The sequence below is a fragment of the Chiroxiphia lanceolata genome, chromosome 3, assembly GCF_009829145.1.
Source record: "Chiroxiphia lanceolata isolate bChiLan1 chromosome 3, bChiLan1.pri, whole genome shotgun sequence".
NCBI lineage: Eukaryota > Metazoa > Chordata > Aves > Passeriformes > Pipridae > Chiroxiphia > Chiroxiphia lanceolata.
In genome coordinates, this window is record NC_045639.1 from 80,466,960 (window position 1) to 80,486,280 (window position 19,321).

At 37.8% G+C, this 19,321-nt stretch overlaps 1 protein-coding gene across 2 annotated transcripts; it reads right to left on the minus strand.

The window, feature by feature from the left end:
- Nucleotides 1-1,387: 1,387 nt before the first annotated feature.
- On the minus strand, nucleotides 1,388-19,265 carry CFAP206 (cilia and flagella associated protein 206). Of its 2 annotated transcripts, XM_032681948.1 has the most exons (12): nucleotides 19,001-19,264; nucleotides 17,583-17,666; nucleotides 17,185-17,275; nucleotides 15,850-16,038; nucleotides 15,428-15,586; nucleotides 12,908-13,116; nucleotides 11,270-11,389; nucleotides 8,609-8,807; nucleotides 7,819-7,956; nucleotides 5,615-5,808; nucleotides 4,410-4,553; nucleotides 1,388-1,716 (listed from the first exon to the last, which is right to left on the minus strand). In XM_032681948.1, the coding sequence occupies exons 1-12, from the start codon at nucleotides 19,106-19,108 to the stop codon at nucleotides 1,486-1,488; spliced, it is 1,866 nt and encodes a 621-aa protein (XP_032537839.1). In that variant the 5' UTR covers nucleotides 19,109-19,264; the 3' UTR covers nucleotides 1,388-1,485. The 2 variants fall into 2 exon arrangements, with proteins under 2 accessions (XP_032537839.1, XP_032537840.1); XM_032681949.1 differs by lacking the exon at nucleotides 15,850-16,038 and having other exon boundaries at nucleotides 19,001-19,265.
- Nucleotides 19,266-19,321: the final 56 nt, after the last annotated feature.

The following is a 19,321-nucleotide window of genomic DNA, read 5'->3' on the forward strand; positions in this document are numbered from 1 at the left end:
ACTCCACCACCTCCCTGGGCAGCCTGTATAACTGAAATAATAAAACTGAAATACCAGTTTGTTTGTAAAAACTGTAACTTAAAACCCTCAAAGCAAATGATGGTAAAAATATAGAGAGATCACAGCAACGGGAAGTGTTTAATAAAGCAGCAGTAGGGTATTTTTCTTTCCTTTTTTTTTTTTTAAAGCTGCAGCTGGTAATCACATTCAAATTTTTATTAATAAATCGATTCATTGGTACCAGCTCATAATTTAAAAACATGGAAGAGCAGCACATCTGGCTGCTACTGATTAGTTTATTTTCCCAAAAAATAAAATCACCTAGTGAAAAACCATTTAGCCAAGTTCTTTCTTAGTACTCCCCTCCTGCTCCTTTGGTTTTTTAAATAATGCTTTGTGTCCCAGTTGTATTACTTTTAAAAGTGAAGCCAGATACCTTGGAAACAGTTAAAAAAAAAAAGAGAATGCTGTCCTGCACAATACCCCAGAAAAATCACTCAGCAGCTTCAATCTTCGAGCTTCATTGTCACAGGCTTGTGTAACAATGACCAGGAAACACAGCACACAAAAAAAAGAGGTTTAGAAACCTTAGCACACCCTATGCAATCACAGTTCTGCACCTGGACATTTTGCAGATAGCAACTTGTGGAGCTCTTTGTTGTCATGAAAAGAATCTCTGATTTGAAGTATCCCCTGCTTCCATTTGAGAAGATGTTTCATCTTAAAGCTCAAATGATGCGAGTTTTCACATACAGAAATACTGGCTGCAGTTGCATTGATCAGGCCTGGCACATATTTCTCTGCCACAATGACATAAAGCTAAAAACCTTTTCCTGTTTCGTTTTAGTTTTTCAAACACAAACAAAACAGAGCTTTCGAAAAGGTGCCCTGAAGTTCCTATGGTTTGCAGTGTGCTTCCCAGCACACTGTTTAGCCAACAATTACAGAAATTACTAGAGATCCAAAGGGCTGCCAGAGCAATCCAAAATAGATTCCCTTTTCTCAACGTCCCTGCAATGGGTTACACTCATTGGGTTGGGTTAACACCAGCACAAACAGGCAGGCCCAAGGACCCAGACTGGTTCTATTTTGCTGGTTTTACCTTCCTGACAATTCTACTCTAAGGCTGGAGCTGTGACAAATGTGTGACTCTCTTATTTCACTTAATGACAGCGTTTCAACAAGCAAAAGTTGTACTAAAACTTCAAGAAAATCCCAGAGCATACACTACACATTTAAATGTTAGTTTAGTGAAAGTCCATGGGAACATCTTGATCCAAAAAGCTGTTTGAAATCTGGGTGCTTCAGGCTTATAATTTCTATCACCTAAGACCAGTCAGCAGCCACAATAGATAAGATAAATGAAACAAACCAACTGCTCCTGGAATCAACAGACACAGCAAAATCTTTAATACCTTAATTCAGATATATTCAGGGATTTTTATATACACATTCAATATGTGTCTTTCGGTTTCTCATTTCCACTTAGGTTTCATCTACTGCTCTTGTTAAGTCTACTTTGACCATATGAGTAGTGGGAGAGGATTGTCCTCGGAGACCTTTCAAGAAGATCTGTGGTCTGGGTACATTGCTGGAGTTGTCACGCTTGGTCTGGGTGCCGACACCTTTTGGCAAGTACACTTGGGTGAAGTTCTCTCTTTTCATATGGCTGAGATCAGTCTGCATGGCGTGAGTTAATTTGCGACGTAAATTGGCCTAAAGACAGAAAAATAATCAGATTAAGCAAAATTGTGTTTGAACATTTTAGCACTAGTATATACTTAGGTGTGTTTGTCTGTTTTACATCTACGGGCTTCACAAACCTGGAACACGGCCCACTTTGTCCTTCTGCCAATACACGTTTGTGACTGGGATTTGATAACTCCTGAACTAACAGGATGTGTGAACAGCACTGTAAGTTGTGTAAGAACACAGCTTTAAGTGAGTCTCTTAACAATTTCCTATTTTCCACTGGTCATTGTCCTGGAAAATTTTGTTAGGTGTTGAAGGCTTTTTTCTGTTAGAATAAAATGTTTTTATGGTAAGCTCTTCCGGTATTTGTCTAGTTTCTACAAAATGTAATGAGGTTTGCAGGTTGGTATCATAAAGCATCAGATAAAAGGGAAAAATGCCTTCTTTCATGACATTGCTCACTAACCCCTTGACAAGGGGCAAAAGTTAAGATAATTTATGATTAAAACTCTGTTTAGTCATAGGAATTGCTACTGATAGAATCACAAAACCTCTTCTCACAAACTGTTAATATTACAAAGCCAGCACTTGAGACAACAACGTGTTCCTTATTACACTCAGCCATGTCAGCAACTATGTAAAACACTGTAAATCATGACGAGATGTCTCTCGTCAGCTGAATGGAAGGTGAAACACTTGCCTGTAGACACATTCTGGTACCTTAATCTACAACTGAATTTTATGCGCATAGTCATACAGAAAACGACAATAAAATGGCATGTGAAGAAAGACAATATATCAAGTCTTTTTTTCTGAATGCTTTAATGACAATTAAAACAAGAGTGGGCATGAGATACTGGTTCTCTACAAGTTTACCTCTCTTGAAAGCTGAATGTATGCTATTGCAAGGAACTGTGCTTGCACAGAGAAACATATGTGAGCTGAAAATTTTACTTCTAACAGCATATAGGTGTATTAACAAAGTAATAGTTTAACATTTCATACCACTACAACTTTTCTGGCTAAGTATGAGCAACAGGAAAAAACCCCAAAGGCATCTGAGCTCATCCTCTAACAAAACCAGCAAATATGTCCAATGCTCCCCTATCAAATTCACCGATGCACTGGTAAACTATTTCTGTTCATTTAGCATTTTGACTCTAAATGTTTTATCACCTCCATATTGCCAGTTACTGTAGAGAAAACACTTTTGCAGGCATCTGGGACTTTTTATTTCAACTTCACATCACTAATCTCTCATATGGACAGTTGAGGCTAAAATACCCTTAGTACTTTAAAGTATTTTCTCTAAATATTTCAGACTAATTTGTTTGCGTATGATCTTCGTGATCAGCTATTGGGAAACATCCACTTTTGCTTATGCTAAAGAGAAACCACTGACCACATCTTACATTTATTTAAGTACTTTCGTCCTTTACAGAAGGAAAAGAGGCTTTTAGTTAGGCCTCTTGTAAACCTAATTGGCCTCTTTATACACCTCAGTAACAACTATTTCTTAGAATCCTTTAGAAGCCAGTCAACAGTGGGAAGACTCCTCAGTCCAAAATTTTGGGTTCCTTATATAATGTTAGAGATTTGATGGCAAAAAAATACCCAGAAAGGAAATAGGCTGCCCAGCAGACCACAGGCCTCCAAAGGGCATCTGTTCACAGAAGGAAAAAAAAGAACCCTGCAGTATCTGTGTCCAGTTGATATTGGTAACTGCAATACTCCCTGTACGTACAAGTTCATTTTGACTGAATTGTGCAAATCAGGTGCTGTACGTTGACAACTGTGTGTGCTGGCAAACCCTAGAAAGAAGCTTTGGAAATATATGCTGTTGACTGAAAAGCTTTTATTTATGTATGCAGTCACCCTTCTGCGGATGGACTCTGATTTCCAATCCATCAGAAAATCACCGTGACAGTATAACAGACATTTCCTCTGGCTTATATATACAGCAGAAAACCTATTGGCTCTGTTTCTTACCTCTCTGGTCCTACATGAGAGAAGAATTTTTTTTTTATTTTTTTTTTTCAAGAAAAGAATTGCTTTTAGTGAACACACAGAACCAGGATAAAATATAAAGTATTTCATTACCAAAATAATCTAACAAAAATCTAAAAAAAGGCCCTCATGCTTTGATACCTTTCAAAGATGAAAAATTAGCTCAAAGAAAACTTCTGCAGGGTCAAACATATCCAAAGGTATTCCTTATCATTCTGCCTGCCAATTACTGCATTTTTCTTCCTCTTACTTCATGGTGACAAATATTAATATAAATTATTCAACTTGCAATAAAGTTTTCATGACCCAAACCTTTGTGCAACCATTATTATTTTTTTCTTATAAAGGAATTATATGGTAGTATCTTCAACCTGTTGAATTGATTTGAGTGCAGAAAAACAACTTTAATATTCAATGCTAAACAACAAACTGTTATTACATAAAAAAGGCAACTGAAAAATTTGGAATTAATAGATATATCAGTGGAAGCACTGGTCAAAAAATGAGGAAAAATATGGAAAAACTGAGAGAAGAAGAAAGTCTAGAAGTAAGGAAAGAAATTACCAGGAAAAAAAATATTGAGCTGGTTGTAACAAAGTTTATGTCTTCGAATAAAAGGTTGGATTTATTTTTCAAAGAACAAATGTTTAGAATAATTTATTCTCAGCTTTGTTATCCAACAATGAAAATCTGATAATAACAATACAAACCAATTTTATAGCTTTTCTTCTCATTTCCCATTCATTCCATTCATAGGATCTCACGATAGTTGGAGGCAAGATATGAGTATCAGTTTGAGTACTACTGTCACATTTTGCAGTTGGTTTCATCAAACATTTGTCTGCGTTTCTGGCCTGGATGAAAAAAAGAAACCCAACCAAAACCAGGCAAGGCATTAATGAGAAAAATACAGACATCTAGGAGAAATAGCATATGGATATGCTACTTTTTAAAAGCAAATAGAGACCTGCAAACCACATAAAGATTTTTACATTCAAGAATATTTTTGTTTCCCTTGCCCTCACTAAAAAAGAAGAAACCATTAATTATTTGATGGATTTAATTTCTGAGAGAAAACCCTATAGGCAGAGGCCACAGCTGAATTTCAGACTCCCAGATCCTGAGTGAGTGATTAATCATTGGATTTTGGTAAAAAGGTGTCCAACCACCACCACTACCACCACTAGTATTTTATGATGCAGGCACTTCAGTTTGTCTTTATGAATGGACTGAATATCACAATTCATAACTGGGAAAAGTGCTTACATCTCTGCTAGAGCCAGGATACAAACTATATCTTTCACACTAAGGGCCAGTTCAAGACTACATTGTTTCCACTGCTAGGGACCTAAAATTCACAGTGAATCACAGATAATGTCTATGAATCCAAATCAAGTATTTGGCTTTCACATAGTAGCACTGTCACATCCATTATTAATGAGTCCCCTTTTATTTTGTAACATATTCCATAATTTCTGTCCTCAGATATCACTACACCCTCATCCAGAACACACTGATGGACTGATAAGCTAAAACTTCAGTTAATATGGTATCTGACTTGTCTTCTGTTGCATTTATTTACTGTCTCTTTAAGCTACATTTTCAAAAATGAGGAAAAGAAACATCAGACACAAGACCTTCCTAAGCTATGAACTGACAGCTTCATCGCTGCCACAATCCTTTGGATATACATATTCTTCTATGAAGAGATAAGGTGAGAATGACATTAAGTGAAAATGTTTCTTCAGTGCTCTGAAGACCTGGAAAAGATGGACCCTCAGACATTCTGTATGACAGGGAGATGATTTTACTTCTTTCCTAAAGATGTGTACCCTCTATACTCTTTATGTTCTAGAAAGGACAGAGTAACCAGTGACCCAACAGCTGTTCAGCAAGAGGTATGGGCAGTGCGTACCTGTGTATGAGGAAAAAGGTATTCAAACTGATGATGGAGCTCAAGCAATTGAATTAGCTCTGCATATTCTTTTGCTTTTTCTACATTCAGCTGAATGAATTTATCTGGATCTTGAGCAAAGGTGTATGCAGCTTCTTTGGAACTGAAAACATAACATTTCGCCTTATGCTTCAATATTCCAATAGCAGGATTTCCTAAAAAAAGAGGAAAAAACTAGCCCAAAATAAAACCCACCAAATAAAATACCGAACAGTATGATATCCAATACGAAAGACATTTTTAATCAAGATTCTGTGTTTCCCTCAAGTCAGTTTCAACTTCCTTCTTTTTCTGAAATCAGAATAAGCTCTGAAAGAAAGCTTTTTAAATATTTTTTACGTCAGTGTAACCGCTTTTGATCAGTTCACATCCTGTATGGCTTACTGTATGTCTCAGAAAAACAAAAGACAAAATATCTATAGCAAAGGCATAAGAAACCAGTCTACACTCACAAATGTTCCCCCTATAATCTCCAGAAAATACCTGATTGTAGATCAGCGGTGCATCTATACCAAAGGGCATAACACTGAAATTAACTGGAGAAGCAGATAAAGCAGCTGAGAAGCTGAACAATAAATTAACAGAGAAAGTGAAGTGTCAATAAAGGCCAAATAGGAAAGCACAAATTGAGTTCAAGGACAGTGGCAGGCTCTGCTTCAGACATCATTGCCCAGGAAAGATCTAGAATCATTATAGACAGTGCCTTGAAAATACTAAATGACACTACTCAGTGGCAGTCAAAAAAACAAAAATAATATCATGAATTATTAGGATGCAAGCAGAGGAGGAGAAGAAAACCAGCATTACAACAACCTGTATGCTACACTTATAATAATATATTTTGCTCCAACGCAACAGAACAAATAAAAGGGAGTTGGGAGTGATTAGAGGCTTGGAATATCTTTCGCAGTAGGAAAAGTTAAAGAAAGAGGCCTCTTAAACATTAAAAAGAAACAACTGAAAAGAAATAATATGATATAGAGTAATAAAACCATGAATTGTGTGCAATATAAATTACTATCTGCTAATTTTCCTAATAGAAAGACTACTATGACTTGATGAAATTATCCAGCCAGAGCTTAAAGCCATCTCAAAAAGAGGTACCTTTTCATAGCATATATAATTATAAATTGTGGGGCTCTTGACAATAAGAATATCCCATGGAAAACTCGAGATGGATTCAAAAATCAATTAGATAAATGAAAAACCTGTATGAAGAATTATTCAACAGAAGCTTACAGACTCAACATTTTTCTGAGGAAATCCCATAGCCACTAACTGCTAGAACAGGGAAGGATATAATTAAGGAAGGATCATTCCTACTTCATTTCTTATAAACTTTAAGTGGTCATCCCTGCCTGCATCCAGTGATCAGATACAGGGCTAGAGAGACCTTCAGTCCAACTCAGGACAGTTGTTCTCATATGCAATACTAAGTAAGTGTAAGTAATTCACATTGCTGTTAAAATATCTATTCTTTCATACTGCCAAGTAATGGCAATATTTTCCTCTCAACCTCCTGTAGGCTTAAGAAAATTCTATATAGATAGGTTCTATAAAGGATAGGGAGACAGAAAATATGGGCTGAGGTAGCTGAAATAAGGCATGCTTTCAAGACAAATGAACCTAGAAGAGACAAAAAAATTTCCTGTGATCAGTTAGCTTAATCAAGTGCACTTTTGCATTCTTTTCAAAGAAGATTTTTATTACTTTATAATGACTATTTAAAATACATACGATGTAGCCACGAACGGATGTGTTTGCAACCCAGGCATACACAAAATAGAAGGAATGACCATTTTTCTATGCCTGTATTACAGCACACTAACAACAGCAAACAAACCTGTATTCAGCTGCAGTGTAGGTTATACAGATGCATATACAGCAGGAAGAAACATTTATCCATCCCATCTTGTTGCTGCCTCTGCTTGCTCATGCCTACTTTCTCTTGAAGCCCTCCTGCCTCCTATTTAGGGCACTTTATTTGTGTATTTTAAAAAAAAAATTCTTTAGCAGGGGAGATAAGTTATCTGGGGTGAGAATTACAAACGTGGAAATACAGTACTCCACCTTTGATGTAAGAGGATGCATTCAGAACACCTTTAAATTTTCCCTAGTACTTGTACACATATATAGTATGGAAAATGTCTAATTACAAAACATACCTGGTAGGGTGAGGCCTTTCACACCAATTGCATGTGCACAGAAACTATGGTACTGGATTAGCAACTGATCAAAATTATCAGTAGTCTCTGGAAAAAGCCACTCTTGGTTCTTGAAATCAGAAACATTCACTCTGGTTCCTAAAAATGATTTAAGAAAGGAAGGATTTTCAGCATCAAAACATTAGGTGTTTAAAATATAGTAATGTTACAGAATGACTAGATTACTCTGGTTTTCACAGGATGTCCTGCAGTGCCAAGATCCCAAAAACCAAAATTAGTCCTGCCTTTAAAGAGAACCTACTCAAAAATCAGTCCTGTGGGAGCCTTCTTTAGTTATTTTTCTTTAAAAACAGGGGACAACAACAGGAAGGTAGTATCTTATTCTTCTATTTTGTTTTCAACCACCCATGCATTACAAATCCCCTGGTGTAAAACTTGGTTCCTAGAGATACCATTTTACAAACAAACACTTCTGGTAACCAAAGCCCCATTAAATTAGCTTGTTTATCACCCTCTCTCCATTTCAGAAGTTCTGAAAGTATAAAAAGGCATAAATAAACTTAAGAAATAATAAAAAAGTATAAATATTCTCTGATCATTCCGCCATTTATGTAAGGTATGTTTGTATCTAGTAGCTATATTTTAATTTTATATGCAAAAATAAAATCCCAAGCTACACTACATGAAAAAATAAATCTACACACTAGTGGACTTATTTTAATTTACTGTGCAAATTCTGAATATTAAAAAATCAAGTGAAGGAAAACAAAAAAGTATTAACTTTCCATACCCATGGTTTCTCTTATCCTTTCCTCATCACTTTTCACAGTCACTCCTTCCAGAAAAGATGTTAGCACTTCCTCAGGAAAAAGCTGTGACTGGATTTCCAAGAACTGTTGGAGATTGCTAGTCATACTTGTGAGGAAGCTTAGCAGTAGCATTTCATCCTGAAAGCTGGTCCAGAGTTTAGAAAGTTCAAGGAAGAGAGGCTAGAACATAAAGAAAATTATCTGAAATCCAGATTTGTTTTGTGTCTGCAGCGTAACGCAAGTGCTGTGCACAACAATCTCTGCTATGAACAAAGCAGGGCTGATCTCCAAGGCCTTCAGCAACCAGAAATTTCAGGGGAACTCCTGAACATTTTAAGAGGAATTTCCATCAGAAGCACATCCAAAGCACATATATCCAACATGTCGAGCCATAGGCCAGAAAGATACTTTTCTACATTTTACTCCAAAGACTTTCCCAAATATGTAACTCTGAGACCATGCTTGGAATTGAGCACTTCACTGGCCATACAGTTATATAACTGAAAATAAGGTATACAGGAATAAGTCCCAGAAGAAACATACCTGATTAGTTAGTAAATGAGGTAAACCCATACCTAGACTTACAAACTAACAGGTTTTGTTATTTTGCCTGCCCTGTTTCCAGAGTGTCTTGGTACCACAGCCCTCAGGGCATCATGTGTGTCAGATTAAAGGGGTGCAGGTCTCCTCAGAGGGTTCAGGGCAAAACTGGAAGCTGCTATTCCCAGCAACAATGCTGACATACGGGTGTACACACATACAGAAGAAGCCTATAAGCTTTAGATAAAAATGCTGATTTCAATGACAGTGACATAAAATGTGTCCTGTTACATCTAAACACACAGAAAGCATTTACAGGAAGAGAGACAACAAATCTGAAATGCGCACTTAACAACGTATTTTATGCATATTAACAACATTATTATAAGAGCGGCCAACAGGGTCAGCTCTGGAATTCATCGGCATCACTAATGCTGTGGAAATGTTGCAGTCACAAACAGGAAAAAAGCTAAAGGAAGGGCAGCAAGATCAAAATCAGTCTTACTAGAATAAACAAAGAATATTAATGAAATGAAATGTATTGCGTTTCATAAAGCAAATGTTCACTACAAATATAGGCCCTATCCTATGCATTTTAAAAGGCAGAATGCCCTGCTTCTCTATCTTTGCAGAGGATTCAGCTCCTCAGTAACTAGCTGAAGGCAAGAAAAATTACTTAAATGGTGTCTTAATAGAGAAATCTCTAATTGAAAAAGACCTGAAATCAAAAGCCATTACATACTGTGTCTTCAGCAGAGAAGAAAAATCAACTAACCACCTGAAGAGAGAAAAAAAATCTAGGAAGGCAGCAGACAACAGCAGACAGCTTCTAGGGGAAAGGGTAAAATATATCAGTTAAGTCCCATGAAGAAACAGTAAAAGAGGAAAAACTGCTCTGAGATTCTGGACAAGAGGGGAAATTGTTCTCAAGTTGAGAACATCTGGTTTATAAAATCACAAGCATACATAAATTGAAGTGTCAGACCACATCTGAGATGTACCTCAGTTAAAGTGCCATTCCCATGAGTTTCCAGCTCAGATGCCCTTCTGGGAAGTGTAAAAAGTACTCTGAGTATATGTGGGGCCATGATCTTCCTTCCTTCCTCCCTCCCTCCTCCACAGTAGACTTTTTTTTGCCTTCTAATAATCAGCTTAGAATGATGAAAAATAACCTATGCACAAACTGCATGCTGGTTCAGCAGCTAACTACAAGGAATTAAAATGATAAACATATCATACAAAATAACGAGCTCTTCCATGAAAAGCAAATTTAATGAAGATGGTTTCTGGCATATTTATCTTCCATTTCCTTTACATCATGCCAGCATAATAATCCCAGGTTTTCACAGGGTCATCAGGGATCCTCTTCTCCCAATATCTTGTAGCTCCCAACTAGAGTGAAACAGTACATAACATCAGTTGTGCAGAGGTGCTTTCACTGGCTGCTCACTGGCCAGACAGCCCACAAACCATTTCACACTTGATCTTAGGAAGGCTCTAATTGTGTCCCTCTAGTTGCTCTTTTTTCCAGAAAACGTGCAGAAAATTACATATTTTGAGATCTTTGGAGTCTGAGAAACATGACTGAAACTTGCCAACAGGTTCAGAAGCTATTGGGAGGGGAAAAGAGGCTGAAACCCCCATCACAGAAACCCAGTTTCTTTAGAAAAATTATATCAATGAGTCATACTGTAATCACAGGGATTGCTATCTGAAGGGACTTTAAAGAAGCACACTCTGATGTGCTGTTTTTGTACTCATTATGTTCTTACAGTTTCTGCAAGGAACAGGAGAGAATATTTACACACAAAAAAAGGAAAATATCACTGTAAATCTACAAATACTGGCAAATAATTAAAGACATTTACAGTAAAATACCATTTAGTTCTTTTGCTCCCGTTTTGTTCCTTTCTTTTTTCTTGCCTTGAGACTGCTACTTTAGTTGCCCCTTCAAAAACCACAGATGCTATTATAGTAATAAGAAAATGATGTAGCCTTTTTCTTAACACAAGCTATTAAAAATACACCAGCAAAGTATTCTGTAATAATTTCATCATTTTTTATAGTGAAGAAAAAAAGGGTTTTCTATTCATAATACTTACAAAAACTTCTTTGGAATCTACGGAAATCTTATCCTGCACTGAGTTTTTCAATTGCATCATTGTTGCTGCAAACTGAACACTCAACGTTTCAACTTCTTGAGCACTGGTAATTGCATCAGACTGGAAAGAGAACTTATTTCAGGTAAGAAGTATAAAACTCAAAAAATCAAGCATTTAGTAATAAGTATTTGTATCTCTTGTATCTTGTACTTGTATCTCTTCATTCAACTATTTTCAGACAACTCTTTTAAGGAATGAAATGCACCCTAACTTACCACAAAATAAATTTTTCCTTAAATGCTCAGGTATAAAACCAGGCACTTCACTCAAACATGTATACTAGTAATTTTTATAGACAATTCTCTACATTTTCACAATCAAGAGAATTGAAAAAAAAATATTTTTCAATGCTTTATAGTATAGAGAGAGACTAATAAAACCTTGCAGTTTCTCAAAAGACAAACAAAAAGCTCTTAATTAACAAAACAAGAATTTAAATTATATTCTTTGAATATGATTCCATAAATTTTGGGGCTGTCTGCAGACTAAAACTAACATGATTTATTTCTCTCATACCTTTTGGGGCGGAGTATCAATATGCAAACAAGAAGAGTGGTGGTGAATGGAGTTAAATCCAGTTGGTGGCTGGCTCCGCATTGGGGCCAGCCCTGTTTAATATCTTTAGATCTGGATGAGGGGATAAAGTGCACCCTCAGTAAGTTTGCAGATGACACCAAGTTAGTGGGAGTGTCAATCTGCTGGAGGGTAGGATGGCCCTGCAGAGGGATCTGCACAGGCTGGATCTATCGGCTGAGGCCAATGGTATAAGTTTCAACAAAGTGAAATGCCAGGTCCTACACTTGGATCCCAACAACCCCATGCAGTGCTACAGGCTGGGGGCAGAGTAGTTGTAAAGCTGCCCAGCAGAAAAGGACGTGGGGGTGCTGGTCAACAGGAGCTAAACACGAGCTAGCAGTGTGCCCAGGTGGCATCCTGGCTTGCATCAGAAATAGTGTGGCCAGCAAGACTAGGAAGTAATAGTCCCCTTGGCCCTGGCAAGGCCACACCTCGAATCCTGTGTCCAGTTCTGGGCCCCTCAATTCAGGAAGGATATTGAGGTGCTGGATTGTGTCCAGAGAAGGGCAAAGATGCTGGTGAAGGATCTGGAGCCCAAGTCTTATGAGGAGCAGCTGAGGGAGCTGAGTTCAGCCTGGAGAAAAGGAGGCTCAGAGGGAGCCTTCTCTCTGTATATGACTACTTGAAAGGAGGCTGTAGCCAGGTGGGGGGCAGTCTGTTCTCCCAAAGTGATAAGTGACAGGATGACAGGAAACGGCCTCAAGTTGCACCAGGGGAGGTTTAGGTTGGATATTAGGGAAAATTTCTTCCCTGAAAGGATTGTCAAGCACTGGAATAGGCTGCCCAGGGAAGTGGTTGGGTCCCCATCCCTGGAGGTATTTAAAAAATGTGTAGATGTCATACTTACAGACACGGTTTAATGGTGGACTTGACAGCCCCATGTTAATGGTTGGACTAGATGATTTTAAAGGTATTTTCTGACCTAAACTATCTATGGTAGGTAACTTCAGTACATTCCAACTGCAATAAAAACCCACAGGATATAACATGATGGTATCTCACCATAAGGATGCAAAGGAAGGCCTCATATTGTCTCACATTGAAAAGTGCTTCTTTTAATTTAAATGAACTAAGCTGCATATATCTGTGGGAGTCTTCCTGCATGGATTCCAACAGAGCTGTGTACTTGTGAGCTAGCATGTGGCAGGTATTAAGACCTTCATCGACAGCCTGTGTAGCTGATGGAATGGCTTCATTCAGAATGGCTGGCACTATTCATACAGAACAAATATGAGACACGTATGAAAAGAATTAATGAAATCATTATCAAATGATTAAAGTGCAGTATTCGAGCACAGTAGTCTTCCAATAAAATTTTGGTTTTTAAATTTTGTCGTTATATTCATGCCTTTCTAACTACTCACATACCAGATTCAACCACTGTATCTTACTAGTCAAGTAGTTTCAAATATTTAGAATTAGAGGTGTGGAAATATCACAGTCAAGTCAAGGAGTGCAAAAAAATTTGCTTTATAGTAGATGCAGTTCTGTTGCTATAACTGACATGGGTTTCCTGATAGACTTCAGGCAATCTGCACCATTTTCAATTCTCAGTTTCCTAATTTGTGAAGTACTAATAACAATAACAGGCCTCCCATTTCCTGGGCACTTTGAGATCTAACATGCTCTAAGAATGAGTCAAAGATTATTACTAAAAAGAGAAGAGAGATACAGCACAAAAAGTTATGCCTATGCAGTTGTTAAAGTTCAGCATTAGTACTTAAAAAACCCACAAATTCCCCCAAATGGCACAGGTGAATAAAACATATTTTAGCTGATATACAACATATGACAAATAATTTTTTCTTTACAATTTTATTATTGACAGCATGCAACTATTACTCTGAATATTTTGATGTGTTGTGTTATTAAGCAGACATCTGTGCAAGGAAATACAATAAGAAGGCCAAGCTACATTTGTGAAGTGTAGCTCTTTGTTGTGTGTGTTGAATTTCTGATGCTAATAACATCAGTGAGCAGCAGAGCAGTAATAAGGCTCGAGGTATGTCTTCTGAAAATCCCATGAGCATAGAAAGGCTAGATTTAACCAAGCTATAAGGGGAGGTAAATTGGCAAAGGTATTACAAGCAGTTTAACAACAAGTGAAGAGAGATTAGCACTTGGCTGATTTTCTTTTCTGGACACAGGGGAAAAAGCCAAAGCAGAGCTCTACCTCAGCAAGACTGCTGCCAACACTGAAATTAAGGCTTCAGTCGTCTAACTGCTGTCCTTAATCATAAAGATATCCATTTAATTTCCTAACCTAAGAGCATTCATGCTGTGTTTTTTCCATCTATTCAAAAGTCATATGTAAACAGATCAGCACAAGGAAGTTCATCTTAGAGTGACCTAACAAATGTAACAGGATCAACAATCATATTATCTACACCAATCCATTACAAACCCCACAGATATTACAGTGAGAAAGACCACAACACATTGTTAATTATGCCTTTTGTATAATACAGTAGTTGAAGGTTCCCTCATGCTGCAACTCAGGCCCAGTGAACCTAAAACAGAGACAGCCACAACACAGAAAGGTGACATTTGTGGGAAAGAATGTATTATAAAAATAGAAAACCATTAATGTGTCGCTTGGTATGTGAGGAAAAAAAAAAAGCACCAAAATCTAGAGAGTTGTTTACTTCTTTCTCTGATATGGTAGGTATATTTTTTCCCTATGTACATTGCTTTACTTAAAATACCACAAGCTCAGCAAGTGTCTTTGCTTTCCAATAAAGCACGACTTTCTTATCAGGAGGGGCATGTGCTATAGCCTTTATTCCAGAAACTTTGGTCTTTTAAAATAAAAAGTTTTCCCCTACAACTGGGCTGCAGACCTTTCTTATAAAGAAGTCTCCACACTGAGCTGCAATACTACATGGATGTTCACATAAACATTTCCACTGACCAGTCATTTATTTGATTATTGTAAACTTTGCTGAAATAATGTGGCTGATGGGGAACAAAAGAAAATAAAAGGAATATCAAAGTCTTGCCCTACCCTGAATACAGCATTCGAAAAAATCCAGGATGGTCATTGACATCTTTTGCTTATTAAAGAAGCAGAAAGATTCAAAATGCAAAAGATTTTCGAGAACATTTTAAGATTACCAGAATACAGATAATGGCCCAGCAACTTCTATCAATTCTCATCACACATACTCAACAGAAATTTGTAAATGGATTGTAATTAGGTGCTTTAAAAGGCAAACATTACATATTTAATTCACTTAATGGCAAGGGATCTGGGAACAACTTATCATGAGGTAAATTATTTGCATGAAGTTAATACATATAATCTTTACACATCAGCCACGTTAGGGCTCTCTCTTAGCTAGAAAGTAGTAGTCTACATGGAACCCATTAATTGTAGCAAATATGTATTTTTTCTTCAGGTTTACAGGCCCTGAGTCAAAGCTGTTTATCTAGTGAGATGGGGTATTACTGGAGCAGCTCCAGTGAAGAAGGCCAGGAAGGAAAAACTGAGAATACACAGCCCAAAAGCAGTTGTCTACTTACAGTCATCAATGCTCCTTCCTCCTTTCCTGCACTCCTTGTTGTACAACCGAATTCCTGTGACTAGCATGGCAAGATTTTTCAGCTGTCGTTCTTTGTCCTTCTTATTGAGTGAAATGAAAGCAGTCATCTCTGTCTGGGGGAATACACTCTGCAAGGCAGCTATAACCATTACAAAGGGGAAGAAAAACCTCAATATGAGGGAACAGGAAAGAAAATCATTAAATAAGCAAAAATACCCTCTCTCAAACAACTGCAAAAAGTAGGAATTCCATGGCAAATTTCCACTTCAAGTCTGAGCAGTGACAGTTTGGGTAGTAAGCATTCATCACAGTTCACCACATTTGTATCAAAAGATCAGAGAGAAGGTGAAATTTTATTTTTCAATTAGAAAAGCCCAGTTTTAGAGCTAGAAGTTTACTGACCTGTTACCTCCCTGACAGCCTCAATATCTGTAGGGGATCCCAGGCCAGAGCTCAGCAGTGCATAGCTAACAATATTTTGATACACTTTCTCTATTTCTTCTTGCACAGGAGGACATTTATCTGTGATATCTCTGACCACAGGAGCCAGTTTTCCTTCCAGAATGCGCTGCTGCTCATGGAGTAATTCAGCTAGGAAAGAAGGACACTTAAAAAGTGCTATCTATATCCTTTGGAATTTGGCTTGTACAGAGGGTGCATTTTATTTCCACAGTCAGATTAAGATTTCTGAAGCACGGGTATGTGGAAGAGATGTTCATAGTACCATACTGTTAGAAATGAAACTGGTAGAGTTAAAGATTAACATAATTAGCATGATTAACATCAGTCAGTAGAGTCCAGAGAACTATTGAGGCAAAATTAGGCAGCAAGTCTCTTGACACTCTGGACAATTCTGACTGCAACAAGTCCTAACACACAGACACAGACACAGACACACAGACACACAGACACACAGACACACAGACACACGTATTTCAGACAAACTTACAAGCTCAAATTTGAACACTACTCAGGATCTCAGAAACTTACTGCACTTACTGAGCTTATAGAGTCCATAGGACTTAGGAGCAGCTTCCCAGTGTTATTAATTTTTCGCTTTGATCCATGCTAACAAGAAAACATTTTCATGATTTCCCCACACAGAAAAGTGTTTTTTGGTTTGTTTTTTTTTTAACGTCTACTCTTGTTCTGTGTCTTCTGTTTCCCAGCCAGCCTCCACTGTCCCACTGAGATTTGAAGTTACATTTGCAGCAGAGGCATTTTCCCCACCTCATTTTTCTTCTACATTCCCATTCTCAGACCATATGAAATTACCACTGATAAGACCAAAACATACTTGGTTAAAACTGCAACTGATTGTTCAAGATTACTCATATCTCTCAATTAGGGATACTGATAAAACATTGAGTTTTCTTTTGGATACATGAGCGGAGTTATGAGTACTTTCAGACATACAGGTGCAGTGCAAGATTTGCTTGCTGAAGGCAGCTAACCACTGCACCTGAAAGCATAATTATTCTCAAGCAATCTAATACATTACATTCAGGAAATCTCTCAGACAGGATGAGAAGATTGTACTCTCAAGTCTAATGTACATTTTTTCTTTACTACATCCATACTGAAACATCATACTCTACGCAGTACATTTCTCCTGGGATTTTTATTTTGCTTTACTGCCAACAGTCATTTAACAAGAATCATTACTAGCCCTACAGAGAGAGTTATTAAATTCTAAACTCAGCATCAACTTCTATGGAAACATATTTTCAAAATTACCTCGGTTGGCATAGTTCATATCAAAGTAAACTTGCATCTTAATTGTGCTCAGGGATGGATTTGTTGTGTCAAGCAGTCTGGTAACACAGAGCTAAAGAAGAGAGTCAGAGAAGTGAGTTCTTTCTCATCTCTAGGGAAACTTCTGAACTGACAGCGACTGTGCTACAGGTTTCACAACAGCTGTAGAGCTCCCTCACTACCATTCTCTCTATATAAGGCATTTATAAGACATTTCTTTACATGAGGAACACACATAGTCCAGTCTTTAGCTACAGAACCATGAGGATAAAGTAGCACTAAAATTTTGAAAGTGATCATGTCATTTTAGTTACAGGAACAGGTAGCAAATAATGCCATAGTCTTAGCTAAGTACTGATGCAACATCATGTCAGAATTACCTGGATGAGATCTTGCACATCTTTTTCTGTAAGGATTTGATCCATATTAAAGCCATTTCTTGGGTCTAAAACAACAGCTCTCACCTTGAGATTGCCAAAAGAAAGGTATTAATTTACATCTCAAAATATCCTCTTAACAACTAACCTTTTATTTTCTGAAAAATCTCAGATGCATTCAATATTTCTTTACCATTCTTTTCCCCCATTTCAATCTTTTATAATGAAACAAACTTACTTCATTTTATGTGTTGGCAGTTTCAATCTCACTTCTCAGGCATAAGTGAAAAAAAATCTATTTGTGAGACAAACTTTGAGAAATATTTAAATACGATTTCTTTAGAAATTACCTGGAAAATATTTTCCTAAGTAACATTTTATGAAAATCCATCATAGTTGTTTATAAACTTCTCACTTGATGTTACACGCATCAGTATAAACATCTACCATTTGGATAAAAAATCCATAGTGTTCTGCATGCAAGAAAATATGTGCATGCTTGCAACTAGTGTTCATGCTGGGTGTCTTGCCAGCCACTTGTACAGGCTTTTTACTCATTAAAATTTTTCTGCTTAATTGATTCATGCTGCTTTTGAGCCCAATGTATTTTCTAAAGCCACAGCATCACTTTTAGGGAGAAAAAATTGCAGATTAACAGTACTACTGTGAATCATTTACATTCACATACAAGTTTATCAAGAGCTGATCACCAATAAAGAAAGAACCTAGCACCTTCTTTCTTCAGACACAGCTTTGCAGGCACATTCAGAATATATTCTGCAGCAGTGCTGTGCCTCTGAAGAGATGCCAAAGTGTATAATGTTTTCAGGATACTTATAGTTGTCTACCAAGGACAACACTGAGACTGATTCCATTACATTTTCAGTTTAAATGGGATCTTAGCCCACTGCTTCAAATATTCAGCCCATTTATACCACCTGGCCCCGCCTAAGCAGAGAAACAAACAAAATAATCCTTCACAATAGAGGGAAGAGGTAAATGTCAAAGAATAAATACAGCTGCTGCAATAAACATTCACCTATGTGTCATGCCTTTTTGTTCATTTACGAGAGTGGGAAGAAACATTATTAAAACTTGGGAACACTTATCTTTTTCACTTTAGAAAGAAAACAATGGTTTATCTGCCTGTAGAAGAAAACTAAGAAAGAGCTCTGAGTTGGAGCTCAGAGCGTTTCCGGGACTCAAGACTTGCAGTCTTCTTGGGATTTTACATTCACATACATGCCATTTCAGAGGAATAAAATACTTTTTCAGGTTTTTAGGACCCTATACTGAATGTCGCTGAACACCCCTTTAAAATTTCTCAATGCAGGCAAATGGAAACTAAGATATTCCAAAACTCAGGTCACCCCTGAAAGCCTCAGCTGCCGCGACCCCCTGAACGCTTCATTCGCCCTTACCATGAACGCCACCAAGGTTTCAGACAGGGTTTGTCCCCGGGCAGCGCACTCCAGTCCGACTTTGCGGATTATTCCCTTGATGAAACTTTCGGTCAGCTCGCCGGACATGCTGGGCAAGCACAAACCTTAGCGGGGCTACATTTACTTCAGCGTTTCTCTTCGAGGGGCCGAGGGTCGCCACTTGTCGGGGCACCCTCTCCCGACCCCAAAACTACCCGGTCCCGGGGCTCCCCGCGCCCCGGCCGCCTGCGGAGAGCGGCAGCGGCCGCACCCGAGCGCCAGCGCCGGGCGTTGCCATGGGGACGCGGCCCGGTCCGGCCT

Bases quoted from the DNA above. Each gene is read 5' to 3' on its own strand.
- CFAP206 (XM_032681948.1), bottom strand. From the start codon at position 19,108: ATGTCCGGCGAGCTGACCGAAAGTTTCATCAAGGGAATAATCCGCAAA. The intron at 16,039-17,184 runs GTAATTTTGAAA...CTTCTTTCCTAG, and splicing joins TATGAACTATGCCAACCGAG to CTGAATTACTCCATGAGCAG. The intron at 11,390-12,907 runs GTGAGATACCAT...TTCTCTTTCCAG, and splicing joins CCTTCCTTTGCATCCTTATG to TCTGATGCAATTACCAGTGC.